The sequence below is a fragment of the Zalophus californianus genome, chromosome 1 (genome assembly GCF_009762305.2).
Source record: "Zalophus californianus isolate mZalCal1 chromosome 1, mZalCal1.pri.v2, whole genome shotgun sequence".
NCBI lineage: Eukaryota > Metazoa > Chordata > Mammalia > Carnivora > Otariidae > Zalophus > Zalophus californianus.
Window position 1 is genome coordinate 105,387,606 of NC_045595.1, and position 16,465 is coordinate 105,404,070.

At 44.5% G+C, this 16,465-nt stretch overlaps 1 protein-coding gene across 1 annotated transcript in view; it reads right to left on the reverse strand.

Moving 5' to 3' along the window:
- ERICH6 (glutamate rich 6) overlaps nucleotides 1-5,581 on the reverse strand; it is a 33,892-nt gene extending 28,311 nt beyond the window's left edge. The window contains 5 exon segments of the mRNA XM_027581861.2: nucleotides 4,294-4,351; nucleotides 5,116-5,168; nucleotides 5,170-5,280; nucleotides 5,282-5,409; nucleotides 5,412-5,581. Of these exon segments, the coding sequence (XP_027437662.2) occupies nucleotides 4,294-4,351; nucleotides 5,116-5,168; nucleotides 5,170-5,280; nucleotides 5,282-5,409; nucleotides 5,412-5,462 (401 nt within the window). The 5' untranslated portion in view covers nucleotides 5,463-5,581.
- Between the last annotated feature and the right edge of the window lie 10,884 nt (nucleotides 5,582-16,465).

The window sequence follows — 16,465 nt, forward strand, 5'->3', positions numbered from 1 at the left end:
CAGGCAGTGTGTTTGCATCGTAGGGAAAGCGCTCCTAAGTCCCAGAGGCTCCCAATACCGTATTGCCCCCTGCTCTGGGGAATAAATTACTACCACTATATCTGTGAGTGTGTGCTGGGGGCAGCAGTGACGGTGTGTGTGTTTAAGCATTTACTTGAATTTAAATGAGACATATTGTTCATTTTATTTATTTAAGTTATTTCTACATCCAACATGGGGCTCGAACTCACAACTCTGAGATCAAGAGTCCTGTGCTCCTCCGACTGAGCCAGCCAGGAGCCCCAATTAAATAGCTTAAAAATAATCCAAAATTTTTTAAGAGGTTTGAAGTTAATTGCATCGTAATCAAACAATTTTTATTCTTTCTACAAGTAGTTCAGTTACTTGAGTTATCACTGACATGATAGGAAGGCAGAAATTTATTGATTTTTATTAGTTAAAATGACCGTTATCGGTAACAAGTAAATAACTATTGCTTCAAGTTCCTTTGCCTCTTTGAATTTCAGTTTTTTCTAATAATTTGCTGGATCTTCTAAAATTATCAAATCTTTTTAAATAATTGAGTCAATTTTAGGTTGTCACTCCCCCCCCCCCCATTCTTAGTTCTCTTATGTCTCTACCTTCCTTTTTGGATGCTTGGTTCCTTGGCATGTTGCATCAGTGGGGTGTTATAATTCTGAAATGACTGTGTCTTGTAATAAGTGATGAATAACTCTGCCAAAGCCACCTGTGCAAGTCTCTGGGGGAGTCCTGTTTATCGCACCTCCCAGAGAAACAAGTTATAGGGACCGAGGGTTTATTAAAGAGCAATCCCTACACAACATTTCATGTTTGGCTTTTTTTCCCCAATTCAATGGTTAGCAAAATCAATACATTATTCATCAAGGTCTCTTTGCCTTCCTTAAACCAACCCCAAAGATTTTTTCTGAAATTCTGTGTAAAGATGGCAGGTGACTGAGGATAACAAAATTAACATTTACTGAGAACTTACTATGTAGTAGTACTTTCACAGTACTTGCCTTACTCATGTTATTTCATTCATATTAACAAAAACCAATCAAGGCATGTATTAATAGTCCCTTTCTCTAGGCAAGGAAACTGAGGCTCTAGGGAACTTCTGAAACATTGCATGGGGCAGATGGAGATGGGGTCGGACCTGTTTGGCTTCAAAACCTGTGTTTCTCCACATTCATCTGCCATCTACAGCTGGCCCCGTTTTCAACCAGAATAGTAATGTGAGAATAGCAATTCAGAATAGAAGGTGAGTCAGTATTGGTTGCATTTTTATGACTTTTTAAGAACAGATTTCCTTAAAAACACAGTCTCAACCAAATTCACCAGAGAACGCTTAGAAATATAAAAGAAGCACCTTCTTAGGAAGATTTATGAGAAGCAATTAAGAGTTTGATCAAGTAAAGAGATGTTCCCATATATTAGGAAGTTCAGGTCAAGATGGCAGTTGAGCACCCAATTCCCTTCCTTTCCAAGATCTTACTGCAATAACAAATACAAACAAACAAATACAAAAATAGCCCTTTAAAATAAGAAAGGTGTCATCAGTAGACAAGTAATATTGAAGTCCTTAAAGAATGAAAATAAATGGCTTTCATTTGATGGAAAACCACAGTGGAGAACACCACAGCTCCAGACAAAAGAGGTAAGTCAAATTTTTCTGGGAAGTTCCTAGCTCAGACTCAACCAAGTGAGCGAGGAGGGAGCTGGGGACTGCCATTGGAGGAGTTAAAGAAGTCAACTCAAAGCAACTGGGCAGGCAGGCAGGTCCCCTTCTTCTCCCCTGACACAGGGCAGTTGTTTTTATTTCCAGAAGCAGCCCAAAGAACTGCTTCCTACAAAGAGTGGGCAGCCTCTCTGGGGAGGCTTTAGGTCTGAAAGAGAAGCAGAGCACAGTATGAGGTTCCAGAGGACCTGCCCAATAGACCTGGATGAGAAAGGAGGAAGGGACATTCCATCCAGAAATGAAATGCATGAAGAACTCCAACCACAGAGTGACATGTCCTTATCTAGTAATAGTGGAGCATCCAGCTTGCCTGCTTCCTGCAGACACTCCACAAGAGGCTGGCTCTGATATCCCCCCAACCACCCACATAGGACTCCCAGCTAACCTTCCAGGCAAGCCCTGTGAGAAACTACTCAGCTGCAGAACGATGCCATTTTGGCTACCTACTGGCCATTCATTTATAAATACAAATCGATAACCAAGGATTATCAGTAACCTAAGGGCAATCAATAGTACGGAAGAGAAGCACCAGATAAACAGAACTAACCCTGAAAAAAAAAGAACTTGGTAAAGAGTACTCTCAAAAGAGAGTTAAAAGCAACCACTATTTGAACAGCAAAAGAGAACAAGATCTGGCTCCTCAAAATGACAAAAATGAATACCAAAATAAAAATTTTTGCTCAAGGGCTGCATATTACCATATCAACACCCCAAATCTTGAAGATATCCAAGAGGCCCAACAGCTACCTAGTAGGAGTCCTAAAGGAAAGGACAGAGACGAATGAAGGAAGTACTCACGTATCATCACTACTGTCTGAGAATCAGAATGATCAGCAATACTGGGTACTAGAAGGCAAAGAAGCAATGTCTTCAGAGCTCTGAGGAAAAGGGTTTTAAATGTATTCTTCTATGCCAGGTTATATTATTAATTAAGTATGAGGGTAAAATGAAGAAATCTTCAGACAGGCAAGAACTCAGAAGTCTGACTACTCATGAGATCTGCATGAGAGAATTACCTGAGGAGTTACTCCAGGCAAGGGAAAAGGAACAGAAGCAAGCAAGTAATATGGGAATCAAGAAAGTGTGGCCACTGCAACCCAACTCAGGAAAACTGAAGACAATTAAAAACAACTGAGAGTTGAAAAGTTCTCCTTTTAGGAGCCAAGTTTTACTGACAAAGGATTTTTTTTTTTTTTTTTTTTTTTTTTTGGTGCACGAATCCAATCACATTATTGGGTTCTTAGCATGAAATTATATTGTTGATTGGTTTTCAATTTTTAGAATTAACCTGTACTGAGTTAATTATGATTATAAAACATAATATGAACTTAACAAACCTTGGCAAAGTAAAATGACTTTATATGAATATATATTACACATTAATATAGTTATAAAATGTATATAATTTGTTGTTAATTGGAGGAGGAAGGGGTGAGAGGATAGAAGAAAGTACAAGTGCATTAGTGTGTTAACTTCTCATAATAAGAGTTAACAGGTAGTCACTAAAGTTGATAAATTTGATAGTAGAGACTTGAATACCTTTAAAGTCCTAAAGGCTAGAAAAACTAAAAATAGCATAATTACCAAAAATGAAGAGGAGGGAAATAGTATGAGTTATATTCCTCATCCTTCATGGGTGGGAAGCCCATAATAATGTCAAAAATGGATAAATCAGGGAATGAAAATATGCTATTTAAAATTATATTGAAGGGGCACCTGGTTGGCCAAAGTCAGTAGAGCATGTAACTCTTGATCTCGAGGTTGTGAGTTCAAGCCCCACATTGGGTGAAGAGATTACTTAAAATCAAAATCTTTAAAAAAATAAAAAATAAAATTATATTAGAAACAAATCATTAACATATGTTAACTGATGAGTAGGAGTGTGGGGATGAAGAAGGGCATGGAGATTTTTTATTTTATACCTTTGTATACTTTAATATTTTAGCCATGTACACATTATTTTTTCCTTAAAAAGTTGAATTAAAAGGATAAATAAAAATGTAAAAATGGGACAGAACAATCCTCCCGATGCTTAGGAATTTAAAAGTTGCTTGTAAAAGCAAAGCTTTGGTGAACAGTAATTCAAGACTGTGGACTCAGGTTTGGTGTGAGAGTTCAGGGAAGATTTATAAAGATGTTCCAAAAGGTATTTCTCTGGTGTCTTCCTGTGCTTGAAGACTAATAGCAATAACAACAATAAGAGAGAGAAAAAAAAGACCATAATTTCCAGTCTCCTTCACAGAAGGTGTCTATAATCACGGTCTCTCATTTAGCCAATAGAGACCTGTGTCCTAAACGTTCAGAGCCCTTGCTATTGCCCACCTGGCAGGATGTTTATTATTTCATGTTATATTAAGAGGACATGCCATCTCTGCAGGTAGATGAACAGGGACCTGCTCTCTATCTCCAAAGTGTCTAACAGTATGATTTTTTAAAAAACCTTTTTGAATAAATTAGTTGTAAGTGCTCTGGATTATTTTACTCTATTTCCAGACATGTTTATCCAAGAGGTAAACAATCATAAGCTTGCAAAATAATATGAAAACCTTTCTTACCTATCTAAATTCATTCCAGACAAGTCTTTCCTAAATGTCTGAAATATTTTAGGAAAACCTGTTGAATGAAACATTAAAAAATTTAGCCACTCCTTCTATAACAGTGGTTCTCAAAAGAACAATTATGCCCCCCCCCCCGGCCCCACGAGACCTTTGGCAACGTCTAAAGACATTTTTGATTATCATTAAGAGTGGGGGCTAATGGCATAGTCCCCGCTAGAGGCTAGGGATGCGACTAAACATCTATAATGCAGAGGACAGCCCCCTCCCACCCTCTGCCCAACAAAGAAGGATCCTGACAGAAATGTCAATACTGGGAGGTTGAGATTCCTACTCTAAATAACTGTTCTGCGTCTCTTTTTAAAGAAGTGACTAAAGTGGTTTTAGCACAGGAACTTAAACACAAAAATGAGTTTTTCGCAGGATTGTCTTAGTAGCACAACACTGAAGGCACTAGTCTTCCAGGAGTGTGTGTGTGTGCGCGCGTGTGTGTGTAAGAGAGAGAGGAGAATGGGGGTGGGGAGAGAACACAATCACGGCGTGAATGCACAAAGGAGTACTACAAATGCGCTCCGTATGGCACTACCAAGCTTCCAGTTTCACCAAGCGTTTCAACGATGTCCGAAATTGTGAGCCATCACAAAGGCTCAGCCGATTTCAGCGCCTTTGACGGAAGGGCCGGTGGTAGACTGGGTTGTGTGTGGAGTGGGGCATGTATTAGAAACCAGACGCCGCGAGGAGACCAAGGCTCTGGAGTCGCGGGACCGGCGGCCCCTAGGGCCCGGGAAGCCTTAGAGGAAAGGGGCGAGCAGGGGGCTGTACTTTTCTGGGAGGACGTGCTCCACTGTGAGCTCCAGCTCGGGGGTCTCGCTCCACGACGGGCTCGACGTCTGGCTGAGCGGCGGGGTCGGGCTCAGGCTGGGGCTGACGATGCTGGCTAAGCGGGGAAGGAAGGGCTCTGAATTTTCGCCATTGCTATCACCGACGCCACAACCTTCAGAAGTACTCATCGCTGGACGTCCCATGGACCTCCAACGTCTTCTCCGCGTCGCCGGCCGCCTCCTCCTCTTTCTCCTCCTCCATCACCTCTTCCTCCTTCCACCTCCTCCTCCTCCTCCATCCTCTACCAACACCTCCTCTTCCTCTTCCTCCTGCCTGTCCTCCTCCATCTCGGGCTTTCTGAAGCTGCGACACGAGTACAAGTTGGCCACGGCTGGCGGGGAGCGGAGGAAGAGGCCGCTAGCGCAGTGGCCAGCGCGGCCGCGGGTCCGGGCCGGGGAGCGTGCGCGCTATTGTGCGTCTGTCTCCCTGGACAACGGCCCGCCGCGCGCTCCAAGCCGCTGTGATTTAAAGCGGAAGGACCCGCGGTGCGGGGAGAGGAGCGAGGAGCGGCGGGGCAGAGAGCTGCTCAGGAGCCTTCTCACCTGCTTTCCCCTAGCAGCCTGTGGCGAACTGACCTCCCTTTCCTCTCAGCTCCTTTGAAGAGTGTTTGTTTGTTTGAGTGGGGTAGGGAGAGCCTACTACTAGTGACACTGCGAGGCCGCTTGGTATTGTTGATGCTGGACTTTGGTTTTTGAGTAGACATATGCTTGTTGGAACTTACGATAAAACTTTATTACAAAAACAGGCGCCGGCCTTTGGGTCGCAGTTTTGCTACGCTAAGTACCACCTGTGTCTTTCCGGGGGGCTTTTTTTTTTCAGTTCATTGTATTTTTTTTTTTTTTTTTTTTGTAAAATATCTGTAGTACACACAAGGAGGTAGACAACATAGGTAAGGGACATCCGTTTACTTACCACCCAGACTGGAGTATTCATCTTCACTGTAGAGTTCAGCTTCCTTTTAAAGGCCTCTTAAGTCTGAAAAATGCTCCTGGTGGGAGGAGTTGTGGTTTTTGCTGTTTGACTTCACCTCTAAGGTAAAGGAAGCAAATTGAGATTCTCTGTGGCTGAGGACATCTGGGTGTTGTAAAAAGGGCCTGGACTGATCCTGATATTAAGTGAACAGGGTTAGGTCTAGCAGTCTCCTTGTATGATATCTGTTCAATCGCTTGACCTCATTCAGCTTCAGTTTCCTGGGGGTAAATTGGGAATAATAATACTTTACCCCTAAGATGTTTGTGGATATCAGTGAATGTGAAATGACAGCCTATAACTGTCCGTGCATTTCAGCCAAAGACCACCCTAGGAACACACATGTAGTTAAATACCTTATCACCAATGACAGCAAGGTGTCTTAGAGCATGGTAGGGTGTAGCCTTCAGTTATATGATTTGGGAGAGGGTCTAAGCAAGCAGGCTCTTGCTCTGAATTGGACGCTGTCAGAAAGTGGGGGCTATTCTATGATGGAGTATTTTTGTGGTGGCTCGGTGACCTTATTTTTATGATTAGACAAAATTATGAGATGGCTTTGTTTTATTTCATTTTATCATGGTGTCAGAGTCACCTTGTGTTTTACTTAGTGTGGGCTGCTATACCAAAACACCATAAACAGGGTGGTTTATAAAGAGCAGAAATTTATTCTTATGGTTCTAGAGGCTGGGAAGAACAAGGTCAGGTGGACTTGATGTCTAGTGAGAATCCGCTTCCGGGTTCATACACCTCTGTCTTTTGGCTCTGTCCTCATGTGGCAGAAAACAAGGGAACTCCTTGGGGCCTCTTTTATGAGGAGCACTAATCCCATTCATGAGAACTCTCCCCTTGAGACCTAATCACCTCCCAAAGGCCCCACCCCAAATACCATCACCATGGAAATCAGGTTTCAGCATAAGAATTTTAAGAGTACACATTTAGTCTATAGCATCTTGTCTGAGGTTATTATTCTTCCAGAATCTTTCTGTCCAACAGGAAAACAAAGTGGCCTGGCTGTGTCAGACCAGCTTGTAATAATCATGAGAGCTAGCTGTGAATATTTGGTCAGTTCCTGGCATCAGGGACTCCCATTTATGAGCTTTCCAGCCCCGAAGACTTGTACTAACAGGGCTCTCAAGGGAGCAGGAAGTGAGAAGTTAGGTATCTGGAATCACAAGCAATATGACTGTCAAATATTTAATGAGCACTAGGAGCTAGCCCTCTGCCGGGTGCTGGGCCACGGCGGTGAAGAGGAGAGGCATTGTCCCTGCCCTCACCACGCACTGACAGCGCCTGCGCCTTGGCAGCGGTCTGGCAAGTTATGGGGCACTGGGGCAGGACAGGGCAGGTGAAGGCACAAAACCGCCCAGGCACTCCGGAAAATCAGAGAGAAAGATACTCGGAATATTGTTGGAAAGAAGGAGAGTTCTCGTAGGCTAGCAAAACAGTCGGTACAGATGAGAGAAGATGAGCTGCTCTGGAAGGCAGGGTAAAATGTGGGTGTTGGAGAGGAGGTGAAAAGCAGTCAAAAATGCCAACAGGCTTAGGGCAGGAAAAGGGGCTGGCCCAGGGAAGTGCCGTAGAGAGGGTCGAGGTACAAATAAGTTAAGTGGTATTTGAAAAAAACCAGCCCAACCCTTTTTTGGGCAAATAAAAGCATTTTGATGCTGGAAGGGCCCTTGGAGGTCATGCAATTCACCAGCTGCTTGTACGTGGGGAAGTGACTTGTTCCAGGGGAGGCAAGCTTGTTTGTTCCCAAGGTCCTCAGAGAGCAGAATGGAAATGAGGATGTGGGGGGGCGGGAAGGAGAGAGCAAGGGTGAAAGTCCTTGTGCTTATTCTGAGTTGCCCGCCCCTACCTCGGTTCAGTGACGGTTACAGCATTTTTTCAATTGTGTAGTGAATTCATTTTTAAGTAAGCCTTATTTAGGACCTTTGTTAAGGCCTTTTTGAAAGTCTTAGGAATCCCTTCCCTTGGATCCATTTACAAAGAAATTTATTTCCCCTAATGGAACCTCATTCTCTGTTTTGGGCAGAGACAAGATGGCACTGGGCCATTATTGTTCCTCTCCCCTGGTCCAGGTACTCTCTGAAATTGGGGGCCTGGGATTGGAGAACCAGGCACCACCCCCTCACTAACTGACTCTGAGCTTGTTCAGCCTCAGTCCCTGGATCTGAGATTTCTTTTTTTTTTTTTAAAGATTTTATTTATTTATTTGAGACAGAGAGAATGAGAGAGAGAGAGCACATGAGAGGGGGGAGGGTCAGAGGGAGAAGCAGACTCCCCGCTGAGCGGGGAGCCCGATGCGGGACTCGATCCAGGGACTCCAGGATCATGACCTGAGCCGAAGGCAGTCGCTTAACCAACTGAGCCACCCAGGCGCCCGGATCTGAGATTTCTGATCTAATTCACGGGAACACCTCGAGACACAATTTATTATTTTTATTATACATGTTATTAAAACATTTTCTTACTGAGAACTAATTTTTATTTTTTAAAAGATTTATTTATCAGAGAGAGTGTGCACCAGATGGGGGAGGGGGAGGAAAGAAGCAGATTCCCCCCTGAGCACGGAGGCTGGATGTGGAGCTCAATCCCAGGACCCTGAGATCATGACCTGAGCCAAAATCAAGAGTCGGTCACTTAAACGACCAAGCCACCTAGGTGCCCCTTGTGTTTTACTTTTCGAACCACACAGTTTTGTTTAGAAAATGATACTTTTATAATCTGTAAATGTTTTAGGTGCTTCCAATGCTAAGTCGATTTAAAATTTTTTTTCCTATCAAAAGTATATAGTCCTATATAATTGTTCTCTGTTGTCATCATTTGGTATATTGTTTCTCTTTCTATTTACCAGTCTCTCAGAAGACTGACATGAATACATCCACTTTGAGAAAGGCGAGAGAGAGAATTTTTGCCCAGTGCAAACACTATTTGCACGCAGAATATTTTGGTAGCTAGCTCTCAGTTCAGAAGGAAAGCACAGGGTCCCTTCAGAATGCTGTGGCTAAGCATTGCTCTTATTCATAGTGGAGGAACAATAGCAAGAACCACAGCCCTGATGAGGGCTGATGAAGAATGAGCCTGGCTGTGTTCGTGTCTTAGTCCATTTGGTCTGCTATGACAAAATACCACAGACAGGGTGGCTTATTTATAAACAATAGGCCTTTATTTCTCACAGTTCTGGAGATGTGGTGGTGGCAGATTGGGTGTCTGGTGAGAGCCTGCTTCCAGGTTCATAGACCTCTGTTTTTTCCACTCTGTCCTCAGGTAATGGCAGGGGAGGGGGCTCTGTGGGGGTCTTTTATAAGAACAGGAATCCATTCCAAGGGCTCTAGGAGAGCCCAAGCACCTCCCAAAGGCCCGACCTCCTAATACCATCATGTTGGGCTTTATTTAATATTTCAACATGAGACTTTTGGGAGCACACAAGGATTCAGACCATAACAATTAGCTATGAGAGGCATCTTTAAATGTCAGACCCCCCCTTCCCACAAGCTCGTTTCACAAGATGATTTCTGAAAGCATGTTTAATGCCTCTTAATTAGCAGTGACATACACTTTCCCTTTCCCTTTAATATTTTATATCAAACGCTATCTCCCCCTGATTGCTATGTGTGAAGCAGAGACTGCCTTGGAAAGGTGTTGTAGTAAACACTTGTCTCTACCCGAAGTCCCTAAATCCTCCTTCTCTCTCCGCCCTGGTTTCATATCTTCTCACTAGTTCTTTTGAGGTCAGGCCTGGCGTTATAGCCCTTTTGCTTCCACCCCTTTCAATCTGTAAGCCTAACTCTATTTATTGTTTCTTGTCTCTGGACTGTCCCTACAGTTACAGAGAAGTAGATGCTCTTTATCCCTGCTGAAGCTAACTACTGAGGGCTATCCCTCCCCTTCCTGCCTCCTACATGACTTCCCTTCCTTCCATCCATCCATCCGTCCGTCCATCCATCCATCTAGTACACTCAGTAATTTGTTCATTCAAAAAATACTTATCGAGCGCCTGTTATATAGCAGGCACCGTTCCAGGCTCTGGGAAAGCAGTGGCATACACAGTTTCTGCTCTCACTCATGGTGCTTAGATTGGAGGAAGACCACACCATAAGTAGTGTGTCTGAAGGTCCTAAGTGCTATGGAGAAACATAAAGTGAATGTGTGTGTAGGAGGGGTGCAGAGTTGTGGGCAGGAATACTTGCTTTTTGATGGGGGGGGCAGGAAGACCTCTCTAGTAGGGTAATATTTGGGCAGAGGCCTGAGGTAAGTGAGGGAGCTGGTCCGGGGGATCTTGGGGACCAGTATTCTAGGCACAGGGAGGGAGTGCGGGGGTGGGGGGGGCAGTGTAGCTGGAGTGGAGGAAGCAAGTGATCAATTGTGGAGGGATATTGGCTTTTCCTCTGGGGAAGATGGGGAGCCATTGGAGGCTTTGGGCAAGGTGTGGTTACATTTAGACTCTGCTAGACTCACTAGACTTTGGGAGAGCAGGATCAGAGAGGATAGAGATAAAAGGTTATGGTAATGGGCAGTATGTTTGAAGTGCAGCCCAAGGGCCAAAGAAATACTGTTGGGAATATAGAGATGAATAAGGAAGCCGAGAGGGAGGGGAGATGTGACAAGTTCTTTGATAACTGTAACAGAAGATGAAACGTGTGGCCGGCTGCCAGACAGGCACAGAGGATGTCTTGGAGCTTGATGAGATTGCTCCTGGGTAGGGACCAAGGGGAGGGGAATCAGGAGACACTCAGGAAGGAGGCAGCCATTACCTGGTATGACCCTGGTAGATTATTTCTAACCCAGAGCTCCAGACATTTAAAAAGTAATACACACTCACTACAGAAAATCTGGAAATGCAGAAATAAAGGTAAAAGGGGGAAAAAAAAGCCTACCCATATTTCTAGCATCCTGAAACAAACACTATTAACATTTTGAGGTATTTTCTGAGTCATCTTTCTCTGAATATTTATTTGTTTTACATCTTGTGAGTATATATAATTTTGTACCATGCTTTTCTTCATTTGAACATGACATCATAAATATTCTAATCATTTAATTTTTCTGCCACATCAAGCAGTTTATTCCATAATTTTTGCATTCGGTTAGAGAAATTATCCAACAAATATTTGACCTCAGTGCTTTAGTCTCGGAGGATATGGCTGGGAGTGAGACCTACAAGGCCCTTGGCTTCATGAAGTTTATATTTTGGAAGGAAGTTACACAAAGACATCAAAGAAGGAAACAAATAAATAAGCAGTTCTATCTGTAAGATAGTAAATTTGTGCTGTTTTAAGTCACCAAATTTGTGGTAACTTATTATAGTGGCAACAGGAAACTAATACACGAAGCTATTTCCACCTCCAGGCTCTCGCTCTCGCTCTCCCTCTCCCCCTTAGCTCTCTACGTGCCTGCTTCCTCCTCAGGCGGCTCTTACCTCAAGTGGCACTTCCTCACAGGGAACCACCCCCGGGCCTCCAACACATCATCCTCTTTTATTTTTTTCAAATTCTCCCCTAGAGCCTTTAGAAGGAACCAGCCCTGACAATATGCAGACTTTAGCCCCGCACTCATTGCAGACTTCTGACCACAGGAGAAAGGAAAACTGACAAAGCAGTGGAGGGCAGGTGGAGGGCTAGGTTTTCCCACTCTATCAGTTGGCGAGGGCTTCCATAGGGCAATATCACAGGCTGGCCGGCCGAGGCAACAGAAGTTAATTTTCTTGTAGCTATAGAGGTTGGAAGTCATGACCAAGGAGCCAGCAAGTATGGTTTCTGGTGGAAGCCCTCTTCCTGGCTTGCAGATGGCTGCTTGGCCATTTCTTCCTTGCTGCATGAGTCCAGTGGAGTCGGGTGGGCTCTCTGGCATCTCTGCTTATAAGGACACTAATCCCATTGGACCAAGGCCCCACCCTCTTACCTCATTTAACTGTGATTGCTTTCTTAGAGGCCTCATCTCCAAATATAACCACCCTCAGAATTAGGGCTTCGATATAAGGAATTTGGGGAAGGCACAAACATTCAGTCCACAAGATCTACCTTGAAGGAAACAAAGGAGCCAAGGTTTCAGGCGAGCCATTGTGCCAGAGGTGATGACTGAGGCCTGAGCAAAGACTTCTGGATCCTGGTGACTGATATTTGTCAGGGACCGGGCAGAAGTGTGCTCATCCTTCAAGAGCTTTGTGTTAGTTTGGAGCCTCCAAGAGTTACACGCCAAGGCGGGGAGAAGTCTGAGAAGAAAAGGGAGAAGGAGCCTGAAGAGGCTAAAAACCACACTTAAGGGCATGGATTCAAGGAGCAAGCTACTTGGGTTTAAATCCTGGCCTTGAAACTGACCCTCAGCATGACCTGAGACACTAACTTCTCCATGCCTCAGTCTCCACATCTATAAAACAGGAGTAATATTTAATCCTCCTGACAAGCCCACGAGGTGGGCACTAATATTCTTCGTACCGATTTTATAGACCAGTCATAAGGGTTCAATGAGTTAATATATGTAATACCTTAGAACAGCTCCTGGCACAGTGTAAATATCACATTATCCATTTACATTTGTGATTGTCCACTGTCTTGCAATTAGCCAGAATGCAGTAACAGTTTGTGGATGGGGGCAGCCATGTAGATGCCTCTTTGAAAGCGTGTCAGTGATCTGAAAAATAAGTGAGGTCAGGAATAGATAATAAATCTATTATTTACCTCAAGTGGCACTTCCTCACAGGGAACCACCCCCAGGCCTCCAACACATCATCCTCTTTTATTTTTTCAAATTCTCCCCTAGAGTCTTTAGAAGGGACCAGCCCTGACAACATGCAGACTTTAGCCCCGCACTAAAGGTCAGGAATAGATAATAAATCTATTATCTCAATAGATTTATGGCCCGAGAAGGAAGTGGCAGGTTGATTTTAAACTGTCTACGTGTTCACTCTGCCCTGTCAGGGACTTCTGTTGGTGAACGGCTCAGCCAGGGTTCAGGTGCAGGCGGATTTAATAAGCTGTGGGCCCCTACGTCTCCGCTATGTCACGTGAGACCTTTACCCACTCCTGTGTTCAGGGTCTACCCGAGGTCTTTGCGCTCCTTAAATGCACCTGCCATCCTTCCCTCAGGACCTGAGGCATGCTGTTCCTGCTTCCCATGTACCCTTCCCCTGTGCCTCACCTGGCTAACGCACATCTTTCGTGATTTCCACAAGGCTCCCCCAGCAGCCCGACTGCCCCTCTGTGACTCCTCAGGGGATGGCACAGATCACAGACAGGTTCTGCTTGTCTATTTGTCTGTCTGTACTTACCAGGTTGTAAGCCCCACCAGGGCAGGAAATGCCTCTATGTTGTCCTCCAGTGTGTCCAGAAGGCCTAGTAGGTACTTAATAAAAGGAGCTGAATCACAGAAAATTAAATGGGTTTTAGGTATAAGTTAGAATCCCTCACTTCACAGGTGAACTACTTGGGCTCAGAGAAGCTCAGTGATTTATCTCAGGCCAGTAGTGAGGATGACAACTCAAGTCATCTGGCTCCCAGGAAATGTTGTCTGCCCAACACCACAAAAGGTCCACGTGTCCTTCTAGCTGTTATGATCAACCTGGGCCAATTTTTTAAAAATACAAACTTTTAATTAAAATAGACACACAGAAAAGTGTACAAATTATAAGTGTACAGCTTGGCAAATTTCTCAAAGTAAACACATTAGGACAAGCTTTAATGATTCGCAATTAGCTAAAATATGTATAATTAGTATAAACTCCATAAACTTGGTGGGAAATAGTCACATTTTCTTTTCCCAGTTAATCACTGAAGCCCCTAAAGTAACTCACCTGCTGAGGCAGCTGTGTTGGGCTTTCCAGAGAGGATCATCCATTCTCGTTGTTAAGTGCCCCTCTCTTAGGATCATAAAGATATAGCTCTTAGCCCCCCTCTGTTCCCATCATAGCTGCCCCAGTCCAGGTCCCAGGATCCACCACCTCTCACACCCAGAAGTCCCGTCAGCCTTCTCTCCTGAGGTCGTGCACCTGAGGGAAGACCTTTCCCTTAAATATCCAGAGCCCAAAAGGTCTGAGAAGACAACGGAGCTACTTGTGCTTCTGACCAAATGATACGGCTTCTAGGAGAGACGTCCCTAGGAATTCCCAGGTGCCCTCCCCATGCCCTCAAGGAGTCTGGTGGCTTAAATAGGCTGCAAATTCCCACCCCCGTCCGTACACTCCTTTGCAATGTAGTTTCCCTCCTGCAATCAAGAAGCGAGCCCACCTCTCCGCTCCAGGAGCTGGGTTTGGTCACGTGATTTGCGTTGGCCAATGGGGCATTAGCAAACGTGACGTGGGCGGAAGCCCAGAGCACGGGCTGGGAAACTTGGCAGCTTTTGCTGCTGGGATCCCTGAGATCGCAGTGTGATGAGGCTGCGCTAGCCTGCTGCAGGGTGTGAGACCACGTGGAGCCGGGGCAAGCTGGGACGGCTGAGGGGCCTTACACCTACCAGCTGCCAACCAGCCCAACGTGAAGGAGAGCTCCAGCTCACCCACCAACTGGCCACAGGGTTGAACCAGCTGGCCCAGATCGGAAGACCTGCACAGCTGAACTACAGAATCGTGAACGAAATAAAATGGTGAGTTTTTTGGTTTGTTTTTGGAGTCCCTAAGTTTTGCGGTGGTTTGTTGTATGGCACTAGATGACAGAGTTAAAAGTGATTTTTCTGTTGTAGCCTAGATAGTGCAGTAGCTGGAACTTCTCTAAAATGAATAAACGCACATTTGATACCCCTAGGTACGGATGGAGATACATACACGTGTATACACATACGTAGAGGAGAGGGCTTTTTTTTTTTAATGTTAGTAACAAATACCCCTGGGGAATAGGAATGAGTTAGGGGTGGGGGGAGTGAAGAAGCCCTTTAATTTTAGCTCTGTATACACCTCTATATAGATGTTTTTGCAGTAAATATATAGTCACAATACCACCTGAGTCATTTTTTTTTTTTTTTTTTCTGAAGGCGGGGAGAGGGTAGGGGCAGAGGGAGGAGAGAGAGAATCTTAAGCAGCCTTCACGCCCAGCATGGAGCCTGACGAGGGGCTTGATCTCAGGACCTCAGGATCATGACCTGAGGTGAAATCAAGAGTCAGATGCTTAACTGACTGAGCTTCCCAGGCGTTCCAGAATACAAAATATTTGAATACATTTAAACTGTGTGCAGATTCACCATGACTGATTACACTTGGTGGATTATACGTAATCACTGGTTAAATAAATATCGACATCATGCTGAGGAGCTTCCGTTATGTCCCCAACTTGTGGCCTGGGGGACCCAGTCCCCTTCCCTCTCAACACAGCCCTGTGGGGTTTTCCTTCCCTCAGGAGATGGGAGGAGATCCTCTTTGTAAGCCTAAATGTTAGAGGCTCACAGCAGCCCTGGGAAGCTCTCTGCCCTCTTTCAGTCCTTGTGTCCATTGGTGGGTACAGGGAAGTAGAGGGAAGGTGGGGGAGAAAGGGAAAGAGGAGGAAGTGGAGACCTGTTCTGTTATTTCCAGAGGAGAGGAAATAACTTCAGGTCTTTGGAGGGGTTGGGGCGGGGGAAGTGCCCAGGGGCTTGTTCCATCAGCCCATTTGCTGACTCAGAAGCTCCTTCCACTGGATGACTCAGTGGGAAAGTTGTGGGAGCTTAGGTTTTGAATGCAGAATAGTGGAGAGCAGATGGGGTCTGGGATTTCCAGAAACAAAAAAACCAAAAAGCAGGGGCCATGCAGGAAAAAAAAACCTGGCTGAGCATAGAGGATACTGTAGGTCCCTAAAGTTCTTTACTAAGGATGGGTTTAATTTGGAAACTTTCTGAAAGTTGACATGTCTCCCTGTTTAATTTTATTAGCTATCCACTCTCTGTCCCTGTCATTATAAATCCCTCTGGTGGGTAGTGATTGTTCCTGGTGGCCCAGCATTCCTTCTCTCTACTCACCTTTCTTGTGGAGAACCCAGTTCATGGGATTTAGATGAGGATGACCTCAAAATCTCTCTCCATGAACAGGAGTCAGCCCACAGTTTCCTAATTCTAGGAAATTCCTAATTCTATTTGGAAATTCTAGAATTCTAGAAATTCTAGAAAAAAAGACTCTGTTCTGTCCTTTTTAATATTTTCAGATCCCCTGTTGAAATTCGGTCTTGTCTTTGGTCTCTTTTAACCTTGTGAGCATAGTCATTTTTAAGCCTATGTCCAGTAGCTCCAATATCCAGAATGCTCCAGGTATGTTTCTGTTGTTTTTTTTTCTGATCATTTTGTAGTTGTTATTATTATTCATGTAGTCTTGTCTCTAAACACATGGGTTTTTTTCTTTTGTTTTTTTTTATATAGTTTGCACATG